Consider the following 12,307-nt stretch of genomic DNA (forward strand, 5'->3'; position numbering starts at 1 on the left):
CTTTCAGAATTTTCCTGCTAGATTGTAGACACACAATTGCTTGAAGCTTTTAAAGCAAAAATTGTCGATGTGGTTTATTTGATATGGGCAACATGGTTGGAATTTGATTACGTGCTACCTATAGATACGTATATGTTTTACCGTATTTATTTTTGTGACTTAGTTATCAAAGTTCTCTACTAATTTCAGTAGCATATGAAGGCTAATATGTTGTAGTAAGTCAGCCTGAATACCAGAAAATAGCAACCTTTTTATTAGTGAAACGAATGATTAAGATTGCAGTCATGTTATAACTCAATCTTCGGCAATTCTGTAAGAGTCGGAAGGTGAAGGGCATGACAATATACACCGATGATTTGGTGACTTCCATGACAAATCATGCAGCCACCACAATAGATAATTGACAAGATCTATTTTTCTTCTTATATACTAGTGTGCAGCATAAAGTTTATGTTGTGAGAGAATGAAGAAGCTGAAAGTAAACTAGAATGTTATGTTAGGCTTTGGAAATTTGTTGAATTTCTACTTGTTAGTCAAGTTTAATTGCTTTCATTTCAGAAAATTTTCTGCATAGGTTTCGAAATTCCTAATCCATTGAACCTAAATAAATCTTAACACTTGTAGTTTATATGATCATGATGAATGGTCACTGCTTTGTTCTAATACACATAAATTGTTGAGCAAGCTATGATGCTTGAAATAAGCTAGCCTGTCTGTTAACATAATGGGTTTTAAAGGCTTCATCTCATTAGGTATTGAAGTTTTTGATCATCATCTTTATACCCTTGCACATGAGTATAATACTCCAATTGAAAGATCTGACTTTTTAAAGTACCATAACTTCCCATTATTGCTGATTCTTTTGTTTGCTCAATTTGTATGACTTTATTCACCCCTTCATGCACTTGATTGAATTCCTATTACTCTATAATCCAAAGTAAATGAACGAGTGCTAATGGGTTGATCATTTCAGCGACGTGGCCGTGGAGGTAGAGTGCTAGCTGGAGGTTGTTCATGGAGTGCTAATGGCTTATTGCAGGTCTTACCAGGTTACCATGTACTGGGTTGCTCTTTTTTTCTTCTTATAAAATAATATTCAACGAGTATATGGCTTATTGCAGGTTTTACCGTGCACTGGGCTAGGTTCTGTCATCGTCAAACAAAGCAGTGGTGTATACAACTGTTCTCCTAAAACCCAGGGCCATCATGTAAGTTTCTCTTGTAACATTGCCCGTTTATATATCCGTTTATATGTCGTCTTTTTTGGTCGAATCGTGTTACATAGGAAAACTTTGGTCGAATTATAGGTCGAATTGTCTCAATTCACGATTATCCCGGATGAGTTCTGGTTAGGTATTAAGGTGTAACATAGTATATGATCAAAGGTCATCAAAATTTTTTTCCCCAGCACTTTTTACTCTAATTAACTGACTATTTCGTCTTTCTGTCATACTTGGGATTGGGCTGGGTCAACTAACCTGGAAAAACATTTTTTTTTGTAGTTCAATTCTATCTAAAAGTTAAGTGGGCTATCTATCAATTTGGGCCAGCTACAAAAACAATTAGTGGATAATTCAAGTGAGGATTAATGCAGCAACTGGCTTGAAACCTGTTAAGCACAACTCTCTCCGGAATTTTAAAAGAATACCAAGTTTTTCCAGGTACCTTTTCATTCCATTCATGTGTGTGTTAACCGTTAATTTGATCAATCTTTTTTCGGATTGGCATTTCTTGATTGAATATTCGCGTAAAATCTTAGTAGGTTAACTGTTATTTCTCACATAATCCCTATATAGGATGGTTAGAAACAGAATAACACCATCATAAATATCCTGTACATGAGGAAGACTACACGACACATCGAATTAGATAGATTGAGGTTGTTAATTTAACCATTTCTCTTAATTTTGGCTCTTTCAAACCAATGTAAAACATACAATTGTAAAGACAGGCTGAAAGAAAAAACAGTAGGAATTAACCAATGTCATAACAGTTCTAGGGATTCCATTAACAAAAATAAAAAACATAATTAACATCAACTGGAATAGTAAACAAAGAGTTTCAAACAAGTTCCACAATACATGTAGTCGAAGTATATCTAAATGTCAATTATTTCTAGACAGGAAACATCCCTGCAAAATACTTGAGTGTAGACCTTACTGTGATCGGGTGTGGCGTTTCTGGGTATCGCCATGCTCTCCTCACCAATAGATTTCTAGTGCCATGCTTGATGTCATATTCTGTCAACACAAGCTCTCTGTACCTGTAATTGACGAGTAACTCTCTTTCCTTTGAATTGTTCACCAACAAAAGAAGGTTTTCATCCACAAACAGTATTGGATTTTCTCTGATGCTTCGACTCGCAAACCTGCAGTATTGCTCTAGTATTCTGTTTCCATTCGCGTCTTCATTCAAGTGCCAAATTGCTGCGACATAACCAAATTTGTTGTGCGTATGAGCGAGGAGTGCAACTTTTTCCTTGTGGGTTAGTAAATTGTGAATGGTATATATTGCACCTACAGGGATAGACACCTCGCTAAATGATTCATCTTCAACACTGTAACATAAAACAGACTTGGGTGTAGCATAGCTATCTCCTGTACCAGTTATCCAATACGCCTGACCATTATTAAAAACAGAGTTAGGGTCAATTTTTTCTACACCAGGGAGACAATCAACGCAGTGAAACCATGTAGAACGCCTTGAACAATATCTAGAGAAAAAAACGTAGGCATCAGCTATGTCCCTTTTGCACATATGTATGACTGTGTATGCATCTGAGTTTGGAACATGACCGAAACCATATACTGGGAAAAACGATCTACCGTGGTCCCTGTGGGGGTCGGAAATTTCTCTAGAGCATTGTGTTGTCGGATTCCATACCAAAAGTCTTGTGTCGTCTCGTTCATGAGAGAACTTGAAACATATGTTCCCGTTTGACACTCCGACAATACGAAACCACCCATGGACGCCAACTCCGAAAGGATGCTGAACATTCACCTCTTCTCCAGAAGCAGCATTCACTATATATAGTGAATCTGAACCCATTAACAGTAGTGAGTATCCAACATGAAACAAAACATGTTGATCTAACACTTTCTGCCTTCGCATGTGGTTTATGCATGTCTCTGGTTGGCGTAGCTGTCGGTACCAGAATTTATTCAAGCACATACATCTCCCTACAGCTTTGGCACTACTACGCAGGAAGATTTCTTGTAGCAGTTCATCCGGAATAATCGGCAAGGGAAGTTGGAATTTAGCCATTTTACTAGACGCGAGCCTGGTAGTCTTGGTTTTCGGTTGTGTTTACTTTGTAGTTTTTGAATTGTTGAAGTCTGTTGCTCTCTTTTAAGTAATTAACCTAAATTAGTCTAACTTATTAATTGTGTGAGATGCAGCATCCAACGAGAATTGATGAGGCAGAATATTGTATTTACCGGTGTTATCGTAATCTCTTTGCACTAGGTGTTTAGTACCATTAAATTTTACTCGTCTACCCAAGTTTTTGCCTACCCTAGTAAATAAATTCAGTTGGAATTCCAACATACTCCAATAAGGTTATCTTTTATTTTTTGTTTTTCTAGGTTGAAATTAAATGTAGCCGCAAATTTTCCCTAGTAAGTTTTAATTTGCTGATATACTCACTAATCTGTTTACTTGATTTCCAATTTTTTTTTGACTTATCACAACATTACAACCCCTCATCCTAAAGAAAACCATGTTACTCCCCAAATTAATCATTTTCAATACCTAATTACCCTCATTCATGCAGCCACAGGTAAACATCATTCAAGTTTTCCCCATGATAAGTCGTTGTTACCATATTTTCTTACAAATAATTACCGGAATAAATAAATACATCAGATGGTAGACTTGTGTGAGACTTTATAAAATAAACCCATAGATGTATATACATTAACAAAATAACGAAGTCCAACACCATAATTTACATTAACAAAATCAAAGCTATTACACAGAATACTAACTGAAGATTTCCACAAAAGTAAGCATGAACATATAGACATGGCTACCCAAACACTACAACAAAACATTATTTCAACAATAAACCGTAAACAAATTAATCTGTTGTCTTTTGTCCTACGATGATGGTGTTATCTGGTTCACAGAAGAGTCGGAAGAGTCAGATGGCGAATTTCTTCCATACCTCCTACTAGGTCCTGCAATTTCCCTCCTAATAGGTCCCCCCACTGCACCTCCCCCCTGTTGACGGCGGTTGAACCTGCAGTCATTTGGAAAATTTATTGTACAAAAATGAATATAATAAAGTATGTAGAGTTACTTTCCTAAGTAAACAAGTTATTGTTACCTTGACTCGTGAGGACGCGGTGGTGAACCTTCTTGCCTCCGATGCTGCCGGCGTAATAACCTTTCGGTCTCAAACGCAGCCACCTGTTCATCCTTGTTGAAGTGTACGTTGCATCTGTCCGCTAGCCAGTGTTTGATTTGGTCCGGCAATACGTTGGAGGCATATATCTCATCAACGGCTCTGGGCATTTCAACCGAACGAGTATGGTCCCATGCAAGCATGTGGAAGATACCCCAACCTACGTAACTGAGTTCCAGCATAAGCCGTGGAGTTGGTCGAAAGAGAGATCTTATCCTCCCCATGTCGGCTGCGTTGATCCAGTAGTTATGACCGTCTCTAGTTGGGTGGATATGGAGACAGTTGTCTTGTCTGTCGATTAAGTACAGATCAGTGGTTGTGAAGAACGAAAAGTGCCATATAATGTGCTGTGGAAACCTTACGTCTTCCTATAGTCAGAGAAACAAAATTAGATGTTAAACAGATTTTGAAAAAAATTAGATAGAAAAACCGTAAAGAAAAGTGGTGTCTGCAGTGCCGGAAGTGAGCTTACATCTGTTGGGAATAGGTTTAGGACAAAAGTCTGTTCAGGGCATCTTCTCACGTTCCTTAAGGCACTGACGTAACTGGCCGGTAGACGACGAACCCAAATTTTGAAAAGTCAGTATTGTTAAGAATAACAAACCATGGAAGGACAGAACAGAAACTTGAGAAGTAATCAATGTTAAAAAAGAACAAACCATGCAAGGAGAGATGGTCATGCGTATGGAAAAAATAGTGAACTAAATGAAAAAAATAGTTATCTGCTTACCGGAATTCTGGCTCCATCTTTGTTTGCTAATGTTAGTAACTAGTCTCTGAAGTTGATAGCCGCCGTGAGTGATTTAGGAGAGGGTTTACAAATTACAATGGTGTTGTCAAATGATTTTCTCTAGGAAGTCAAGTTTTACTTTTAAAGAGGGTAAAACCAGAGGTCACAGCGGTTGGAAATGAAGTTGAAGGGATATATTGAAGCCACCAATTAGGATTCGAACCTCATCACTAATCATACCTTTTCGTAAATCTAAACTAAATAATAAATACACATAATAAACTCTATTTGGATTGTATTTCTCATGTTTTGGTAAAGGTAAATGTCGTTTAATAACCATTCATTGGTATACGTATCACTAGTTGAATAAACATAGCGAAGGTTGCACATAATAAAGTTTAAAAATATAACGTTTAGTATTGTGTTCATATTTACGTAAATGATTGAAATCCTGTTTAGTAAATTGCTTGAAAAAATATACGAAATCATGTATTAACATATCAGAATGTGCTGTTCCATTCATAAATTAACATAAAGAACTTCAGATAACATAAGCATATTTTTTAAGACCCACTTTTTTCAATTTCAGTTAGCGCAACACAAAACGTCAATCAAAAATTAACCGAACGTACTTAAAATAACATAACCAGAATAACTTATTGCACGCATTATAGTATTAAAGGTCTATGCAATGGACACAATTATTTTAATGCCTTAGGTATAAATAACTCAGAGCATACTGCCTAACCCCTTAACCAATCGCTCTTCTTTTTTAGATATTTCGTTGTAGTATTTCTTTGCTGCTTCAAGAACTTCTTGGGATTTCAAATTGAACGGATTCATCACCAGATCAATAGCCAGCCGTAATCTAGTGCTATCATTCACCTAGGAGAAAAAACAAATATTTCAGACGCATAGGTTAGATTAAAATTTTGAGATAATATATGAAACCATGAAACGAATTTTATTTTATAACTACCTTAATATTGTAGTTACTCCTCCATTGGCACTCCCTCATCCAGGTTGTCACCCAAACTCCACAATCATTCCTTGTATATGTAAAAAAAGTTTATTGAAGTCTATAACCAACTTAATTCCTAAGGGGAAAAAATCATAGAAGACGAAATGGTACTTGTTCATACGGAAAATGTATTAATCACATGTTAGCAAATTCATTGATGCATCTCAGTGATTGAGAAATCAACAATCAATAATAACTTGTAAGGTTTCTTACGAGTCATCGTTCTGCTCGCCAATTTCTGCAGGATGTATTATAGGATACTCTGAAATTACTGGTCTGTGTGTTGTTTGGTTAGCATAGAAGGTGGAGTCATCAAGCATCTCCTCAATAAACAGTGCCTGTAATCAAAGTAAAATTTAATTCAGGTGTCAACTCTGGTGTCTGTTTAAGCATTTTAAAATCTATTTTCCACCATTTAAAAATTTTGCAACACTACCATTAGCTTCGCACATCGACGGCGTCTGGTTCTGCTTGAGACGCATGGTTTAGAATCCAGTAATATTAGGTGTCTTTTTTCTATATCAATTACAACCAGGTACCAGTGCATGTTATCCTCATTCATTGGAACAAAAATCTATGAAAAATATAGACAAATAAGTTATATTGGAATAACCGTTTTTTATTTACATTATCATATATTACGACAATTAAATTATAAAGTTACCTTGCATAACGACTCAAACTCTCCCATGTATTCCTCAGCGTAGTAGCGTTTCAAAGTCTTTGGGGAGTGAGTCCAATTAAGGGCAAATTGCTGAAATTTGATTTTTCAGAAACATGTATAAGATCAATGGAAACCTCGAGATGGAGATCCTCTTAATGGTTTTCACTCACCGAAAATGTAGTCGGTAAAAACCACAAGCAGGGAAAACCGGTGTCCTTGCGTGCATCACACATCAGCATGCTTGATGTCAGGTTGATGATCTGCTACAGCGTTCGTTGATTGACGGCCAAAAAGAAAAAACATAAACATATATTCCCTTGTTAAAATTATTTTATATGTAAGGAGTTTCATTTATGAAATTAAAGAAGGCTGAAGACTGAAAAATCCATACCTCGTCCACCAATGGTTTGTTCGGCAGTAGAGTATACATGACTCTCCTGTTAGCGTGCCACAAGTTTGTCTGTGAAATTATCTCTGAATTCAGTTCTTCATCCTCCATATCCGAACCAAAGACGTAGGTTACGACTGAAACTTCGTCCTTGCACAGTGCCATATCAGGTGGGGGACGGAACAGAACAGGCTTCCACTGATACAACGAAAACTAAGCCGTTATATATTAATAGTAGACCAGCACAACAAATCTGTAAAACTTACTTAACATGATATAACTCACCGCAGGTATCTTTGCGGTTTCATTCGCTAGTGGCAATTTTCTGTCAGCCGGGTTGAAGTAGCTAACATATACAGCCTTGTCTAAGCTACTCGTTATAACTGGTTCTGTAGCTCTCTTCTTTCCAGTACCATCATCGCTGAACAAACTTCGGCGAATAACATAATCATCTTGCGGTGTCTGTTCACACTTCGGAGACATTGAACAACACTTTGTAGCCATATGCGATTTTGAATCCGCGGCTTCATGAATGCTTGACATGTTGGATCTAATCTTCTTGGACGAATCCAGATTCCTCTTAAGAGGACCGGAAGGCATGCTGAATCCGCTCATGATCACAGGCATTAATGTGGGGCTGAAGTTATCGGGCGGCCCATTCCGAAGATTGATTGTTTGTGGCATAGTTCCAAACACAGGATAACACGTCTTGGTCTGGGAAGCAATCAGGTTTGAAAGTGTATTCATCATCGTCGACATTTGCGTTACCACTTCTTTTAGGGAAGGTTCTACGACTGTAGTTTTACCGAAGTCGTCGCCTATCTCTTTGCTGGCTCCACCGTTAAAGTTTACATGTAGTCGCTGGTCATGCATGGTGCTTCCTCGGAGACTATGAGAAAACAAAACTTAAAAATATGAATACTTTATATTCGGAATCGTTATAAAAGGACTTCACTAGTTTGTGTAAATGTAATTTAATTCTAACCTTGATGACAGTTCTATGACTTCCTTGTCGACAAGTTTTCTTGACATTTTTCTGCTTTGTTCCTTTTTGGCTTCGTCCTCTCCCTTTTCTATTTTTTGTGTTGAGCGTCGCTTTCCTCTGCCAGCCATTGGGTGTTTTAGCTGTTTAATTTTTTTATTTAAAAAAAAAACATGAAAAATACTGCAACATGTTCAGTTAATGAGTTGCACTCCACTAGCAAGCACACTTTCTTAAAAGAATGACAAACATGGTAGGTTGCCCCTACTATTCAAAGGAGTTTTGACAATTGAGTGATATTTGGATTTTGGCCTTTAATATATCAGGCAGTTTACGTTTCCAGTTTATATTCCTAAATTTTTGAATAAAAATAATTTACATAAAAATCTGTTTTCCTATTGGTAAAAGATAAGGCTCCAACCAATTTTTTTTAAATTATTATCGTTTATTCGAGGTACCGATCCTTTAAATCTATTTGAAGTTATTCAGCTCAATACATCTGTTTAATTTCCTTTTCTGTAGTCTAGGCTATTCAACATTTTCTGGTAACCGTGTATTTCTTTTCTTTTCCCAATCGGTGACTGGAAGATTTGTTTTAATTTCCGTAATGAATGCTTGTCTACATAAAGATGCTCACAAAGTCACATGCTCATATAACAGAATTGTGTTTGTTCTTATCTCTTGTTGTTTCACACACTCGGTCAAAGATTTAGTCCGCAACAGAGTTTAATGCGACGGCTAAACACTCTTAAAGGTTATCATGGAAATAATACACGTATTTGCTGCTAGCTCGATAAAAGTTCAATTTCTATTCCATTTCCTATGAGTTATATTCCTTTTCATTAACTATGTGTATACCATTACCTGTCTCCCACACAGATCTTTCATTTTTTGGTTTGTCATGGTCACTCATCATCTAACTTATGGTGTACCCTTATTTATTGCCTAATGACTTTTTTGCTTTCCACCATTAGGCCCGTTACGTATCACTTATTGGAGACTGAACTTCCCATCCCTCATGACAAAGCACTTCCTTCTCCGAAAGATAATAACAAAACTTAAAACTAAGTATCAGTAATGTGTTTAGAACTTTTTCGTTAGTATCATAACTTATTTTTATTTTTTAATTTTATAGATAAGTACTAAATTTTATTATAATAATAAAAAATTATAATATACTAAAATAGAGTACTATAAAATAAATATTATATATAAAATACTAAATAAATATAAAATAAAATTTGAATATACTTAAAAAATTAATATTATAATTTAATATTATATCCCATTAATAATTAATTATTTATTTATCTAGAAGTGATTTTAACAAATATTATCCAAACAATATTTATTTTACCAAAATGTGCGTTTGTTTAAAATTGATTTTACAAAATTGATTTTGATGAAAAGTAAGTTTGAATTAACGTGATTTATGTTTGGCAATATTTGTATCAAAATTGAATATATCAAAAATAAATGTTGTATGGATTATACTACTCAACATCACTTTTAGATAAAAAAAATTAGTAAAAGAGACATCAATTTAAATTATTTTTAATACAACAAAACTCTAAGAAAGAGAGCACCATAAATTTTATAATGTTAAACAATAAAAAATATTCAATTATTTTTCTAATATTACCTGTACTCTTTAATTTAGTATTATCTTGGACTATAATTTTTCACTATTTATGGCTCTATTCTTATTTATAATTAATTTTTTAGTTATTTTGTCAGTTTTTATAGGATCATAGTTTATATTATACAAAATTTTGATAACAAACGTAATAAATAATAATTACAATCAAAAATTTTTCAAATTCAAAATAAAATCGTGAACACTAAACCGTTAACATTGAACCGGAAACCGCGAAGTCAATAAACCATCGGCACGAAGACCATTCAGTATGAGATCTAGTCACTAAACCTGACTCATCGAACCGTTCGCATTGTACCGAAAACCGGCACACAATAAACAATATACACTTAGCCGTTCAATGAAAGACCAAGCGATCAAACCGCGAACCCTAAACCGTCCACGATGAACCGGAAACCGCCTAACGATAAACCATAGACGCAGAACCATTCATTATAAGACCTACTGACTTACTCATTCAAATTGAACCGTACACGTTGAACCCCAACCCGCCGAACAAGAAACCAGAGACACATAACCATTCACCTTAAGAGATGACGACCAAACTGTGAACCGTAAACCGTATACGTTGAACCGGAAACCGCAAGTCAATAAACCATCCGCACGAACACCATTCAGTGTGAGATCTAGTCACTAAACCTGACTCATTGAACCGTTCTCATTGTACCGAAAACCGGCACACAATAAACAATATACACTTAGCCTTTCATTGAAAGACCAAGCGATCAAACCGCGAACCCTAAACCGTCCACGATGAACCGGAAACCGCCTAACGATAAACCATAGACGCAGAACCATTCATGATAAGACCTACTGACTTACTCTTACACATTGAACCGTACACGTTGAACCCCAACCCGCCGAACAAGAAACCAGAGACACATAACCATTCACCTTAAGAGATGACGACCAAACTGTGAACCGTAAACCGTATACGTTGAACCGGAAACCGCAAGTCAATAAACCATCCGCACGAACACCATTCAGTGTGAGATCTAGTCACTAAACCTGACTCATTGAACCGTTCTCATTGTACCGAAAACCGGCACACAATAAACAATATACACTTAGCCGTTCAATGAAAGACCAAGCGATCAAACCGCGAACCCTAAACCGTCCACGATGAACCGGAAATCGCCTAACGATAAACCATAGACGCAGAACCATTCATGATAAGACCTACTGACTTACTCTTACACATTGAACCGTACACGTTGAACCACAACCCGCCGAACAAGAAACCAGAGACACATAACCATTCACCTTAAGAGATGACGACCAAACTGTGAACCGTAAACCGTATACGTTGAACCGGAAACCGCAAGTCAATAAACCATCGGCACGAACACCATTCAGTGTGAGATCTAGTCACTAAACCTGAATCATCGAACCGTTCGCATTGTACCGAAAACCGGCACACAATAAACAATATACACTTAGCCGTTCAATGAAAGACCAAGCGATCAAACCGCGAACCCTAAACCGTCCACGATGAACCGGAAACCGCCTAACGATAAACCATAGACGCAGAACCATTCATTATAAGACCTACTGACTTACTCATTCAAATTGAACCGTACACGTTGAACCCCAACCCGCCGAACAAGAAACCAGAGACACATAACCATTCACCTTAAGAGATGACGACCAAACTGTGAACCGTAAACCGTATACGTTGAACCGAAAACCGCAAGTCAATAAACCATCCGCACGAACACCATTCAGTGTGAGATCTAGTCACTAAACCTGACTCATTGAACCGTTCTCATTGTACCGAAAACCGGCACACAATAAACAATATACACTTAGCCTTTCATTGAAAGACCAAGCGATCAAACCGCGAACCCTAAACCGTCCACGATGAACCGGAAACCGCCTAACGATAAACCATAGACGCAGAACCATTCATGATAAGACCTACTGACTTACTCTTACACATTGAACCGTACACGTTGAACCCCAACCCGCCGAACAAGAAACCAGAGACACATAACCATTCACCTTAAGAGATGATGACCAAACTGTGAACCGTAAACCGTATACGTTGAACCGGAAACCGCAAGTCAATAAACCATCCGCACGAACACCATTCAGTGTGAGATCTAGTCACTAAACCTGACTCATTGAACCGTTCTCATTGTACCGAAAACCGGCACACAATAAACAATATACACTTAGGTCGAACCGGTCCGGGTAAGCTCAAAAACCGGCTAGGAAAAAACCGTTAACAAACCGGTCGAACCGGCCGGTTAACCGGTAACCAGGTCGAACCGCTTGATTTTTTAACGGTTTTTTAACGGTTTTTTATTAAATTAATATATTTAAAATTATTTTTAGGTTGTTTAATAACTTTATTTAATATTTAATTAAACCGGTTGAATTCTGGTTGAACCCCGGTCGAACCATTGAACCATTTAACCAATAACCATACCGGTTCATTGACCGGTCCGGTTCTCACAA

At 36.8% G+C, this 12,307-nt stretch overlaps 1 protein-coding gene across 1 annotated transcript; it reads right to left on the bottom strand.

The window, feature by feature from the left end:
• Nucleotides 1-2,115: 2,115 nt before the first annotated feature.
• LOC130941163 (F-box/kelch-repeat protein At3g06240-like) lies at nucleotides 2,116-3,264 on the bottom strand. The gene has a single exon (XM_057869572.1). It carries the CDS (start codon nucleotides 3,262-3,264, stop codon nucleotides 2,116-2,118), a length of 1,149 nt encoding a protein of 382 aa, XP_057725555.1.
• Nucleotides 3,265-12,307: the final 9,043 nt, after the last annotated feature.

Source organism: Arachis stenosperma, chromosome 7 (assembly GCF_014773155.1).
Source record: "Arachis stenosperma cultivar V10309 chromosome 7, arast.V10309.gnm1.PFL2, whole genome shotgun sequence".
Lineage (NCBI taxonomy): Eukaryota > Viridiplantae > Streptophyta > Magnoliopsida > Fabales > Fabaceae > Arachis > Arachis stenosperma.

Bases quoted from the DNA above. Each gene is read 5' to 3' on its own strand.
- LOC130941163 (XM_057869572.1), bottom strand. From the start codon at position 3,264: ATGGCTAAATTCCAACTTCCCTTGCCGATTATTCCGGATGAACTGCTA.